The following is a 15,273-nucleotide window of genomic DNA, read 5'->3' on the forward strand; positions in this document are numbered from 1 at the left end:
TTGACCCCTTTTTATAGCCATTTTTCTGTACTATTTGTTTCAATACCTCATTTTACCGTTTTTATATTCTTAGAAATCTATTTCAGCTAGATTACGAGTTTTGCGTTAAGAGCGGTGCGGTAATAACTTGCAAGTTATTGCACCGCTCACTTCCCTACAGCGCTGGTATTACAGGTTTACAAAAACCCGGCGTTAGGCAATATTGCAGCATAAAGCAAAATTGAGGTCCATACCGCACTCCAATACCAGCGCGGTGAGCTGGTTTTACATGCTCATGCACAATCTAACACCTGCAAAAAAGCAGCGTAAAGCTCCGTAACGCAGCCCCATTGATTCCTATGGAGAAACAAAATGTATGTTTACACCTAACACCCTAACATGAACCCCGAGTCTAAACACCCCTAAGCTTACACTTATTAACCCCTAATCTGCTGCTCCGGACATCCCCACCACTATAATAAACATATTAACCCCTAAACCGCCGCACTCCCGCATCACACACTAGTTAAATATTATTAACCCCTAATCTGCCACCCCTAACATCACCGCCACCTACCTACATTTATTAACCCCTAATCTGCTGCCCCCAACGTTGCCGACACTTTACTAACGCCTAGATTTAGAGTTCTGCGTTAGCCGTCAAAACCAGCGTTAAGGGGTCCTAACGCTGCTTTTTACCGCCCGCTGGTATTTAGAGTCAGTCAGGAAAGGGTCTACCGCTCACTTTCCAGCCGCAACTTTTCCATACTGCAGATCCCCTTACGCCAATTGCGTATCCTATCTTTTCAATGGGATCTTCCTAACGCCGGTATTTAGAGTCTTGGCTGAAGTGAGCAGTAGACCCTCTACCGACAAGACTCCTACCGCAGAAAAAAGTCAGGAGTTAAGAGCTTTATGGGCTAACGCCAGTTTATAAAGCTCTTAACTACTGTGCTCTAAAGTACACTAACACACATAAACTACCTATGTACCCCTCAACCGAGGCCCCCCCACATCTCCGCCACTCTAATAATTTTTTTTAACCCCTAATCTGCCGACCAGACACCGCCGCCACCTACATTATCCCTATGTACCCCTAATCTGCTGCCCCTAACATCGCCGACACCTGCATAATATTTATTAACCCCTAATCTGCCCCCCCAACGTTGCCGCGACCTTACCTACACTTATTAACCCCTAATCTGCCGACCGGACCTCGCCACCACTATAATAAATGTATTAACCCCTAAACCGCCTCACTCCCGCCTCGCAAACCCTATAATAAATTTTATTAACCCCTAATCTGCCCTCCCTAACATCTGCGACACCTAACTTCAAGTATTAACCCCTAATCTGCCGACCGGACCTCGCCTCTACTCTAATAAATGTATTAACCCCTAAAGCTAAGTCTAACCCTAACACCCCCCTAAGTTAAATATAATTTTATTCTAACAAAATAAATTAAATCGTATTAAAAAAATTAATCCTATTTAAAGCTAAATACTTACCTGTAAAATAAACCCTAATATAGCTACAATATAACTAATAATCGGAACAGCCAATAGAATGTGAGCTCAATCTAATTGGCTGATTGGATCAGCCAATCCGATTGAACTTTATCTGTAAAATAAAACCTAACCTGAGTTGCACTAACACCTAACCTTACACTACAATTAAATAAATTACATAAATTAAATACAATTACCTAAATTACAAAACCCCCCACTAAATTACACAAAATAAAAAAAGAAATGATCAGATATTTAAACTAATTACACCTAATCTAATACCCCTATCAAAATAAAAAAATTTTAAAAAAAACCCTAGCCTAAACTAAACTACCTATAGCCCTTAAAAGGGCCTTTTTCGGGGCATTGCCCCAAAGAAATCAGCTCTTTTACATGTAATTTTTTTTACAAACAACCCCCAACAGTAAAACCCACCACCCACACAACCAACCCCCCAAATAAAATCCTAACTAAAAAAAACCTAAGCTCCCCATTGCTCTGAAAAGGGCATTTGGATGGGCATTGCCCTTAAAAGGGCATTTAGCTCTTTTTCAAGTGCCCAAACCCTAATCTAAAAATAAAACTCACCCAAAAAATAACCTCCTAACACTAACCCCCGAAGATACATTTACATTTTTTGAAGACCCAACATCCATCCTCAATGAAGCCGGCAGAAATCCTCAATAAAGCAGCAGAAGTCTTCATCCAGCCGGGCAGAAGTCTTCATTCAACCGGGCAGAAGTCTTCATCCAGACGGCATCTTCTATCTTCATCCATCCGGTGTGGAGCATCCTCTTCGCTTGATGTCTAACGAAGATTGAAGGTTTCTTTAAGTGACGTCATCCAATATGGTGTCCCTTGAATTCCGATTGGCTGATAGAATTCTATCAGCCAATCGGAATTAAAGGTGAAAAAATCCTATTGTCTGATGCAATCAGCCAATAGGATTGAGCTCGCATTCTAATGGCTGATTGGAACAGCCAATAGAATGCAAGCTCAATCCTACTGGATGAAGACTTATGCCACTTCGTTGAGGACTTCTGCCGGCTTCGTTAAGGATGGATGTCGGGTCTTCAAAAACTGTAAGTGGATCTTTGGGGGTTAGTGTTAGTTTTTTTTTAAGGGTTTATTGGGTGGGTTTTATTATTAGATTAGGGTTTGGCAACAATGCCCATCCAAATGCAATGGGGAGTTTAGGTTTTTTTAGTTAAGATTTTATTTGGGGGGTTGGTTGTGTGAGTGGTGGGTTTTACTGTTGGGTGTTGTTTGTATTTTTTTTTACAGGTAAAAGAGCTGATTTCTTTGGGGCAATGCCCTGCAAAAGGCTCTTTTAAGGGCTATTGGTAATTTAGTTTAGTTTAGGCTAGGGGTCTTTTTTATTTTGGGGGGCTATTAGATTAGGTGTAATTAGTTTATATGTCTGATAATTTCTTTTTTATTTTGTGTAATTTAGTGGGGGTTTTTTGTAATTTAGGTAATTGTATTTAATTTATGTAATTTATTTAATTGTAGTGTAAGGTTAGGTGTTAGTGTAACTCAGGTTTGGTTTTATTTTACAGGTAAATTTGTATTTATTTTAACTAGGTACCTAGTTAAAATAAATACAAACTTGCCTGTAAAATAAAAATAAAACCTAAGCTAGCTACAATGTAACTATTAGTTATATTGTAGCTAGCTTAGTGTTTATTTTATAGGTAAGTATTTAGTTTTAAATAGGAATTATTTAGGTAATGATAGGAATATTTATTTAGATTTATTTTAATTATATTTAAGTTAGGGGGTGTTAGGATTAGGGTTAGACTTAGGTTTAGGGGTTAATAAATTTAGTATAGTGGCATCGTCGTTGGGGTGGCAGATTAGGGGTTAATAAATGTAGGTAGGTGGCGTTGATGTTAGGGGCGGCAGATTAGGGGTTAATAATATTTAACTAGTGTTTTTGATGCAGGAGTGCGGCGGTTTAGGGGTTAATATGTTTTTTCTAGTGGCGGCAATGTCCGGAGCGACAGATTAAGGGTTAATAAATTTATTTTAGTGTTTGCGATGTGGGAGGGCCTCGGTTTAGGGGTTAATAGGTAGTTTATGGGTGTTAGTGTACTTTTTAGTACTTTAGTTATGAGTTTTATGCTACAGCTTTGTAGCGCAAAACTCATAACCACTGACTTTCAGTTTATGGTATGGATCTTGGCAGTATAGGATGTACTGCTCACTTTTTGGCCTCCCAGGTAGTCTCGTAATACCAGCGCTATGGAAGTCCCATTAAAAAAGGACTTTTTAAAAAGCTGTGGTAATTACGTTGAGTTACGGCCAAAAAAGTGTGCGGTGTCCCTAAACCTGCAAGACTCGTAATACCAGCGGTAGTGAAAAAGAGCCTTAACGCTGCTTTTTCACTCATACCGCAAAAACTCATAATCGAGCCGATGGTTTCTTGCCCTCTTGTTCTCATTGTAAAGACAATATCACTTGTATTTTGAAAGTTGAGCCATACAGACAGATCCCGGGACTTTTCAGAGGAAAAATGCACCAAATAAGATAGCTTTTTTGACAGTCTAGGCTATGGTTCTTGATAATTGATCCTTCGCCTGTTTTGCAACATGTCTAATAGAGAGGCAATATTGTTGTCGTTGTTTTTACCATAGTACATATCATCTTCTGTTTTTATGATAATAAAAAAGTTAAGTTAAAGCTGTTTAAATGTATATTGAAATAAGAGAAAATAAACGTTTCTGCATAGCTCATCCTTAGTTACAAATTCTCACTGGCTGATTAGTTTAACTCCCCTAGTTTTCTAGTTTTATTGGTGGACACTGACTTCTCCAAGCATGAAAACAAAAGTTGTTCAAAATCCAACAAGGAAACATTTTTTTAGAACTTTGTTCCATATATTAAAATTGTTGACTATATATTATCTATTTTAATTTTACGTGTATTTGTTAGATCTAAAACTTCTGTACATGGTATTTCCTTTAGTGAACCTCCACTTGGCAATCTGGCCTCTGAATTTGATTCTGAGATGGACAGCACGGAGAGGTTGGCACTAGGAAGTACAGACACCTTGTCCAATGGACACAAGGCAGATCAGGAGGCTGCTAAGCGCCTGGCAAAAAGGCTTTACAATCTAGATGGGTTCAAGAAAGCTGATGTGGCCAGGCACCTGGGGAAGAAGTACGTGTGGGTATTGTGAGGACTATATATTCCAAAGACCTGTCATCCAGTATCTGTCGTGTGCCAAACACTTGATGGACATCATCTCTGATCAACCTGACATCACCGATCGCCGCATCAGTACATGTTAACCCTGGTGATATTGCATGCACACATTCCTTTTTATCTCATGTTTCACATGCTTTCAACATCTTTCATCCAACTGCTACATTGTTGTATAAACAACAATGTGTACAAAAGAAGTCTTCTGGAATTAGGGCTGAGTTGAACATCATATATAGTTATAGTGTTACTAAAATTATGAGCAAAGCTAAACATAGCAATTTTATTAGTTTGAGAAGGTTCTTAAAACCTTCATATTTTGCCTACCCCCTCCCAATGGGCTCCAAAACTTTGTTTTCTTAAAGGGACACTATACCCAAACATTTTCTTTCATGATTAAGGTAGAGAATACAATTTTAAACAACATTCCAATTTACTTCTATTACCTAATTTGCTTCATTCTTTAGATATACTTTAATGAAGAAATAGCAATGCACACGGTGAACCAATCACAGGAGGCATCTATGTGCGGCTAGCTACCAATCAGCAGCTACTAAGCATATCTAGATATGCTTTTCAGCCAAGAATATCAAGAGAATGAAGCAAATTAGATAATAGAAGTAAATTAGAAAGTTGTTTATAATTGTATGCTCTTTCTAAATCATGAAAGAAAAAAAAATGGTTTTCATGTCCCTTTAAGCTACACAGTGGAAGGTACAGCCAATTACAAGCTATGTGCCAACTCTATTGACAGAAAGGACACTTTTAGTGCCTCAGTTTCTATGTGACTAATGCTGCTAAAACAGAGGTACCGAAGCATGGTGGAGCAGATGGTTTGGCTTGTGATTGGCTGTTTCTCTGGTAAGCAAATAAGGAACTATGAGTGTAAAATATATATTTAAATGGCACTTGCTGTCTTTTAATATGACAAACTTGCAGTGCTCAATGCATTTTAAAAAAATGCTGTCATATTTATCCAATGCTGTTTAGTGTGCAAACCAGGGGTCTACATGTGACCCTTGGTTTGCGCACTAAACTGCATTGGATCGGTTTGTAACCTTAGTGCCTTTTCCTTAATGGATCAATTGATACAGTGATGCTTTCAGTAAGCACTAGATTAATGGTGTATTGGGTATCAGATTGTGTTCTTCTGATCGTTGTGGAGATTGCCATGGGGGTTGTGTTTTGACATGGTGTCTGACAGTCATAGTCACTATGGGATGAGACTTGCGAGAAGGACATTAAGTTTGTTTATAAACTCAGATTCCAAAGTCTACTATAAATATCCAATATGATTTATATTTTACTGTGATCACACTATTTTAACATGGGCTTATGTTGTACACAATACAATGGATACATTTTGCACACGTTCACATGAGTCTACACACAATTTATTTATATTGGCCCATGAAAGGAGGAGGGTCTGTGTCAAGCAGATTTAAAGGACCAGTCAACACAGCACAAAACACAAAACCAAAATAAATATACAGCCACATTGATTATGAAATTTATAATGTATATGAGCATTCAAAATAAAAACTTTGATAGTAAAATTATTAGAAAACTTACTTTTCTCCTGTCTGTTTTACCAATTGTTCTGAGGCTTGACCACCTCCCACACCTAGAGGAGGATGGGCTCACTGTGAGTGACAAGTTTTGTATTCCAATCCGAGATTAGCCTATTTACATTTTTTCCCTATTGTGTGCATGTGAGCGTGCATGTGACCTTGCACGTGCACATGACCCCCCCCAGGCATGCACCATTGCCCTTATAAGTTACAAGCAGGCACAGCATTTTTTCACAGTGTTTGTCTGTCTTAAGAAGGGATAGGTTGTATCCCAAACTTCGTTGAATAAATAAGAAGTTTTATACTACAGTTGACTGAAGTCCAGTAATTGCTTACTATCTAGCGCTCTCTCTCTCTATCTTTCTCTTTCTCTCTCTCTCTCTCTCTCTATATATATATATATATATATATATATATATATATACATATATATATTTATTTACATATAGATAGATATAGCTGGGATGTGCACTCTCACTCCATCCAATTACTGCCAGGGTGCTGGTGGAATTAATAGTGACAAATGGAAAAAAAAACTTGCAATCACTGGTCTTTCAATCAAGTAAACTTTTTACTGTGAAAAGTGTAATGTTTTGGGGACAAAGTATACCTTTCCTAAGACACAAAATGTACAAAGAGATACAAACTTATAACAATTCTAAACCTAACCCCACCCCCTAATTAAGACAAAAAGACAGCCAAACGGTCACCATGGTGACCACTACGTCACAGAATAAACAAAACACCTTCATGTGATATACAATAATAGCTGTCTGAGCCTATCATCAATCAGTGATTCATAGTAAACAGTGACTTCTTTTTAAAACAGGAGAAAAGCATAACATGGAATACAAATATGTGCAAGATATAAAGGCCAAAAATACGTTACAAATATATACGTCATCAGTACTATACTAAGAACTCCTAGGGTGACTAGGCATCTAAACTATATATTTATACACATAAACTCACTTCCTTATGGCTAGATCATGATCCGATCAACAGGACCGCAACTAAACATTGCATAACAGCCGGGGCGTGTATCTGAAAGTAACCACATCATACACACCGGTACATGTGTGTGTGTATATATATATATATATATATATATATATATATATATATATATATATATATATACATACATATTTTGGAGCCCTTTCCACTCAAATACTGTAAAACTTTTAAAATCATTTGCATTTTTAATGATTTTTAATATTTAATAATGTATTTTATTATGTATTTAATGTAAATATTTTATATTCCAATGTTCTTAGCATGTTCTCTTTATTTTTAAATATACAATTCTATATTTATCTGTATACATCTAAACCTGTATATATTCATATAGATATATAGGTATATATTTTACAAACAAATAATCATCTTATACAGAAATATATATTTAAAAATAAAAAATGTATTCTATGTAAAGAACATTGGAATATAAAATATTTATAACTACCTTCAGGTTTAGCACTGCAGGTTTTACGAAGTGTTACGTTAACACGCAACTGATAAGTGTTAGATTTTATTTTGAAAGCGCAGTCCATTAAAGTCTATGGGGAGAAGAATTACAAGTTAATCTGGCCCTTTGTGGTCGTTACCAGAATGCTCCATTTACAGAGGAGGACTTTCCTGCAATATCTTAATATAGTTCCACCTCATATGAAATATAACGCAGCCCCCTCTGAATGAGACATACGTTTGAGCCTTCTGTGGGGCTCATCAGTGAGGTGCAGTCACAGAACAAGCTATTTTGGTTTAGTTTCTTCCCTGTTTGAGTCCTTTCTTCTTTTTATGTATGCTTTATCCCATTCAGTTCAGATAACCCTTGACATAAGAACATGTCATATATTGCAGTATTTGGTTTTGTTGCTCAGTACAAAATCACATCTTCCCATTTCCTATTTCCAACCTCTCATTCTTCTGTTTTTGGCACAAAAAGCAGATGTCTTGTTTGCCACATGTTCCCGGTACAATATGTGTCATGTTGCTAGCTTGTGCGCTGTTGGCCTGTAAAATAATCTTTTTTTGTCTGTCCTTTGCAGCAATGAATTCAGTAAGATGGTTGCAGAGGAATATCTGAAATTCTTTGTCTTCACAGGAATGTCTCTCGACCAAGCTCTCAGGTCAGTTCTGTTTGGTTGAATTTGGTTTTGTCCACAATAGAAATGTTAAGGTACCTATAAAACAGTTTTATCTGTATTTTGCCATGGACAATCATTGTATTACTTGACAACAAAAATCAGTCTCTTTTAAAGACAGATAGACAGAAACACAAAGTCTGAAACATTTTTCAGGTGGGCGATAACACTCCTTTCTTTCTTCACAATACAATCCCCCTTTTTATTTTATTTTTCTACTGAGTGATTACCCATAAGCCTCCAGACACTGGTACTTTGGATATCAGGCAAACTCATTTATACTCTTCATTATTGGGATATCATTTTATAATTGCACCTAGTGAATAAATATTTGAATGAAAAAAATAATATATATATATATATATATAAAAATAATTTTATAAATACTTGGAAATATATTATGCAGATGAGGTGGATTGCTTTTACATGATTATATATATTGACACTTTGGGTGACATTTGGTCTTTGTACCTGTGCTGTTGCATTAAGTGGTCACACGGGAGTAATAAGGGTGTCATGTTTTGTTTGGGCGTTTTCATCATTACAGTTGCATATGTTCACAAGCTTGTATGAAATATTGTTGTATCTTAATGCAGAGACAGCCCTACCAGGATACATTTACCCTCAATGAACCATTTTCATTCCATCATTTGTGAATATTTGTTTCTTTTCATTTTTTAAATTGCATTTAATGTATTGATCTTTCTACTTTTAAAATTAATAATTGTAAATAATTTCTTTCTTCAGGACACGGGTAAGTGGATAGCCTGTCTTCCTTATTACAGCTTCAGTGACCAACATAACGCCTTTAATAGTAAGAATGCTGCTCCCATGTGTTCAGTCTTGAAGAGACAGATGTTTCTGAAGTTTCTGTATAGGATTACTTTTGGAATTAATGGTCACCATCTCTAATCTGCTTCTGATTTACAGCAATTTGAACCTAAAGGTAATGCATTATCTGAACATAGGTCCAGCATTCTTCTCTTCATTTATCTTCTGATACAGAGGAATACATTTCTGATGGCATACCTACTACAGAAGAGCCTATTTCATTTGACTACCATCCAGACTCATGAACCAGTTGCTTATACCATAACTTAATCTGATTGGTGTAAATCTGCATTTGTTTGCATTTGGCCTCCATGAAATGAGACTTGACTGCAGTTTATGTTAGACCATTGAGAATTGAACAAGTTGTTTATTACATGAAAATTCAAGTTGGGATCTCTGTTGGATGGTGTAATTCCTCCATAAACTTTTATGGTGACAGTCTGTCTGAAACAAATTGTATATCAGTTGCCGCTGCTCATTAGATATTTGTTCAGGTTCACCATTTAAGATAACCATTTGTAGTTTATTTGTCTGCCATTCAAACTATTCCCATTGACAAAAAACATTTACAAAGGTCATAGTTGTCTTTATGTAATCTACCTTTCGCACTGGGAACCTGAATGACTTCTGTTAAACCATGATGGGAAGCATTCCTCTGGAAACTCATGCTGGAGGTGCCATCTTGCTGATTCACTTGTTTGGTTCTTCCATCATGAAAAGGTAGTTCTCTGGCCATCTTGCTGTTTCCCTTGTTTGGTTCTTCCATCATGAAAAGGTAGTTCTCTGGCCATCTTGCTGTTTCCCTTGTTTGGTTCTTCCATCATGAAAAGGTAGTTCTCTGGCCATCTTGCTGTTTCCCTTGTTTGGTTCTTCCATCATGAAAAGGTAGTTCTCTGGCCATCTTGCTGTTTCCCTTGTTTGGTTCTTCCATCATGAAATGGTAGTTCTCTGGCCAGTTATTGCATTTTTCTCAAAAGTGTTTTAAGAGTTTATTGCCTTATAAAACACTTGTCTTAATTATTTTTTTCTGGTAAAAAGATGGTGGATGGTAAATGCCTTACCACCTTGGATGGGGTTTTATGTCTTCACATATATCTTTACAGGACCAAAGACTGGAGGTAAACTAACAAGACACTTGTAATTGCACATCACTAAATCTATGATATCCTGGTGGATTACTCACTGCATTATCTTAGTCTGTCAAGTAACACTCAGGGCCTTGCCAAGACCTTGGACAGAGAAGACAAAGCAGCTCACTTCTCAGAGCATGCAAATGTATTCACCCTAGACCCATGGTCAAGCATCCCCTCTGTGAGTCCTGCAGTCTCATCTTAAGTTGTCCAGGGCTCACTGCTTGGCATGACCACTACACTATCTGACAGACAAAAAAAGGAGCAATCTACCTTGCACAATGGGTGAGCCTTGGTAGCTTATCTATTACCCATTAAGGTGGGCATGTCTTCAATATACCAGCTTTACCTACTGGACACTGGTCATAATGGAACTGAAGAAATCTCACAAGGACAGATTCAATATTTGGAGGCAACTCTTCTGAGGACCCATGTAAGGCAGAAGTGTGGAGTTGTACCCATCCTTTTTTTGTTTTTAAATTGAATGGTGCTTCTGTTGAGACCAAGTTTGAGATACATGTTCTCCATTCCTTGTTAGTCTAAATATAGCATCACTTTTTTAACCGGCCTTTCATGTTTTTTGTTGTTTTGCCCTCACTTGCATTTTACTGCATGGTATGTCTTCATTGTTGAGTGCTTCTAGGATGTGCCAAGATAAAAAACAATTAAATTATAGCATAACTTTGATATCTTGGCTCAGTTCCCTGATTAGCGCTCACTAGGTTATCTTCGCTCTTTTTCATTACAGCTTTTTTAATTTAATTTGTGTCAGGAATGGTCTTATATCTTAAAGACGTTGTGTTTCAGGCTTTTTGTTTCTGTTCTGCTGCCTTTAAATGTGGGTCAATCTTTGTTGGCAAGTGCTACTTGGAGCCATGATATTGAAATCATGGTTTGAACAGATTTATAATATTTATGTCTTTCACTATGACTTTTGAAAACTATCAATAATTATTTGAACATGTTACTTATAATTTATAACATAGTTCAGTGATGTTAAAGGGACAGTATATATCAATTTTCATAAAACTGCATGTAGACACTACTATAAAGAATAATATGCACAGATACTGATATAAAAATCCAGTATAAAACTGTTTTAAAACTTACTTAGAAGCTCCCAGTTTAGCTCTGTTGAAAATGTTTTTCTGGAACACCCACTGCAAGTGGGAAACAGCAGATTACTCCCCCTCCACCTTCCTCTGCATATGAAAATACTCTTTATACAAATAGGAGCAATCTGGAGGAGGTATACACCCGTATTCTCCTAAAACTTTGGGGCTTGGTTAGGAGTCTGAAAATCAGAGCAATGTTATTTAAAAATAAGCAAAACTATACATTTAAAAAAAAAAAAACTATATGGGCTTTCTAAATGGATAATCTACAAAACATTTATCCAAATAAAAATCTAGTGTAGAATGTCCATTTAAGTCTAAGTAATAGTTGAAGGGTGCTTCTACTGAAACAGTGTAAACCCTGAGAGGGGCACAACAACACATTACTGCTCAAAACGTTGGAGTCCTCTCTGGTAGTCAAGGATCTATTTATATTATTGTATTACAGATGCCCCAGCTAAGGCTATTCCTGTCTCACATATTTAACAAATTACCCCAAATACTCTGTGCTCCAGCAGTCAAAAAGTCTCTTAAGTGCAGTAACATAAGCATTAGTGGTGGACAAATATATTCAATACTTTTATCCAGGTTTGTTTTCTCTGTCACATAACCATTCTTCTTCACTCTCTTGCTGTTTCAATCTATACAACATACCTAGAATACATCCTTTCCTTACCCAAGACACCACCAAAATATTAATACACTCTCTTGTCTTGTATTGGATACTGCAACATTCTCCTTATTGTGGCCTTCCCAACTCCTGTCCGTCTCCTCTCCAATCTATCACAAATGCAGAAGAAGGAATAATTCTCCTCAGGTCTTCCTCTTTCTTAGTCCTTACATTTGCTCTCTATACCCCATCAAATTAAATTTTAAATTCTTGGGCTAATGATATTTCCCTGACAGTCTTCTTCAATTGATGTATGAGCTATGTCTAACCACCTCCACCGTCACTTGCTATCTCCTATGTTTAAGACTTCTCCTATGTTGCACCTTCTCAATGAAACTATTTACCTTACTCTTGACAGATTATCTTTCAAAGTTTTAAGCTCCAAGTGAATACCCATCTATTCAGAGATACCTGCCTCCCCCCCCCCACCAATTGTTCAGCACCATTCCCAACCTATCAACCAATCTACAAGCTCAGTTAAGCAACCAAAGCAATATTTGTTTCACTCACCCCTAAACTCTAAATTGTAAGCTCTAAGGAACAGAGACCTTGTCCACCCATACCAATTCCATTGTCATGTCTAATTGCTTTGTTCTTGATAACTTATAATCACAATAACAGGTAAATGATCATCATTCAGTAACCTTTTTTAGGGTTCAGGAAATATGTTATTTTACAGGACTATGTATTTTTGCCTTTTTAGGATGTTTCTGAGAGAATTAGCACTTATGGGAGAGACTCAAGAACGAGAGAGAATTCTGGCGCACTTTTCCCAGCGATATCATCAGTGCAACAACAATAGTATTTCATCTGAAGGTGAGGAGTCTTTGGGGTTTAAAGGGAAATTTAAACCATCATATCACCATGAGCAAAAATAAACTATAAGAGATCAAGATATATTACTGATATACTTAGCAGTGTATTAGCTTTTTTACCATACTACATTAGCAATTCGGGTACAAAGGCGGAGCAGGAGGTATTGTATTATATTATTCTTTAGCCATATAAATGTTTAAAACAAATTGCTTAAGGGCATATGGGCTGCTGCTGTTTTCTGGTAAATATATCTTATATATATAAACATCTGATGATTAATTCTAAAGCACCCACACAGATGGAAGAACAAAGCAATTTAATGCTTGGGATTTAACATAATCAGATGCTCTGTTCTCTCTCACTAGTCCTCTGCATACAATAGAATGAAACACTCTATATAAGGAACATCGCTGGTCACTTACCAGTCTTAAAGTGATGGTAAACTTTAGCTTATCAAATGCCATATATGTAATCTTTGCCATTAAAAAAGTATATGTGTACCTTTTATTTTTAATCTATCCGTGAAAAGGGTTAAATCCGTGCAAATAGTAATGTTTTTATTACAATGTTATGCCAGCCCACTGGGATTAACTTTTTTTTTTAAATGACAATTCCAATTAACCAATCAGTATGTGTGTCATATGTCTCTTGAAGTCCAGTCCTTGAAAGTCCTTAGGAAGCCTATGTAAAGAGTGGGTGGGACTGGTTTCTATGTCACAGCTCAGCCAAAAGAGCAACGGAAGGGGGCGGAGCAACAGAAGATACCTAGTAGGATTATAAATCCTAAATTATAAAATATATATCCACTTTTTTTAAATAATAATTATGCAATTTTGCTTATGCACTAATATATTTTCATTGCAACATTCTGAAATTCTGAAACTTACCAAAACTTTAATTCCCATAGGCCTAGATTTGGAGTTTGGCGTTAGCCGTGAAAACCAGCGTTAGAGGCTCCTAACGCTGGTTTTAGGCTACCTCCGGTATTTGGAGTCACTCAAAATAGGGTCTAACGCTCACTTTTCAGCCGCAAATTTTCCATACCGCAGACCCCCTTACGTAAATTGCGTATCCAATCTTTTCAATGGGATCTTTCTAACTCCGGTATTTAGAGTCGTGTCTGAAGTGAAACTCCAGCCGCAGGAAAAAAGTCAGTAGTTAAGAGCTTTCTGGGCTAACGCCGGTTTATAAAGCTCTTAACTACTGTGCTCTAAAGTACACTAACACCCATAAACTACCTATGAACCCCTAAACCGAGGTCCCCCCACATCGCCGCCACTCGATTAAATTTTTTTAACCCCTAATCTGCCGACCGCCACCTACGTTATCCTTATGTACCCCTAATCTGCTGCCCCTAACACCGCCGACCCCTATATTATATTTAGTAACCCCTAACCTGCCCCCCACAACGTCGCCGACAGCTACATACATTTATTAACCCCTAATCTGCCGACCGCAAAGCGCCGCCACCTATGTTATCCTTATGTACCCCTAATCTGCTGCCCCTAACACCGCCGACCCCTATATTATATTTATTAACCCCTAATCTGCCCCCCACAACGTCGCCTCCACCTGCCTACACTTATTAACCCCTAATCTGCCGAGCGGACCTGAGCGCTACTATAATAAAGTTATTAACCCCTAATCCGCCTCACTAACCCTATAATAAATAGTATTAACCCCTAATCTGCCCTCCCTAACATCGCAGACACCTAACTTCAATTATTAACCCCTAATCTGCCGACCGGAGCTCACCGCTATTCTAATAAATGTATTAACCCCTAAAGCTAAGTCTAACCCTAACACTAACACCCCCCTAAATTAAATATAATTTACATCTAACGAAATTAATTAACTCTTATTAAATAAATTATTCCTATTTAAAGCTAAATACTTACCTGTAAAATAAACCCTAATATAGCTACAATATAAATTATAATTATATTGTAGCTATTTTAGGATTAATATTTATTTTACAGGCAACTTGGTAATTATTTTAACCAGGTACAATAGCTATTAAATAGTTAAGAACTATTTAATAGTTACCTAGTTAAAATAATTACAAAATTACCTGTCAAATAAATCCTAACCTAAGTTACAATTAAACCTAACACTATACTATCATTAAATTAATTAAATAAAATACCTACAATTACCTACAATTAAACCTAACACTACACTATCAATACATTAATTAAATACAATACCTACAAATAACTACAATGAAATAAACTAACTAAAGTACAAAAAATAAAAAAGAACTAAGTTACAAAAAATAAAAAAATATCTACAAACATAAGAA

General features: G+C 36.8%; 1 protein-coding gene across 1 annotated transcript in view; it reads left to right on the plus strand.

The window, feature by feature from the left end:
- PSD (pleckstrin and Sec7 domain containing) overlaps nucleotides 1–15,273 on the plus strand; it is a 325,502-nt gene that overhangs the window by 55,171 nt on the left and 255,058 nt on the right. The window contains 3 exon segments of the mRNA XM_053692857.1: nucleotides 4,455–4,649; nucleotides 8,314–8,394; nucleotides 12,859–12,971. Coding sequence (XP_053548832.1) covers nucleotides 4,455–4,649; nucleotides 8,314–8,394; nucleotides 12,859–12,971 — 389 coding nt within the window.

This window comes from Bombina bombina, chromosome 9 (genome assembly GCF_027579735.1).
Source record: "Bombina bombina isolate aBomBom1 chromosome 9, aBomBom1.pri, whole genome shotgun sequence".
Lineage (NCBI taxonomy): Eukaryota > Metazoa > Chordata > Amphibia > Anura > Bombinatoridae > Bombina > Bombina bombina.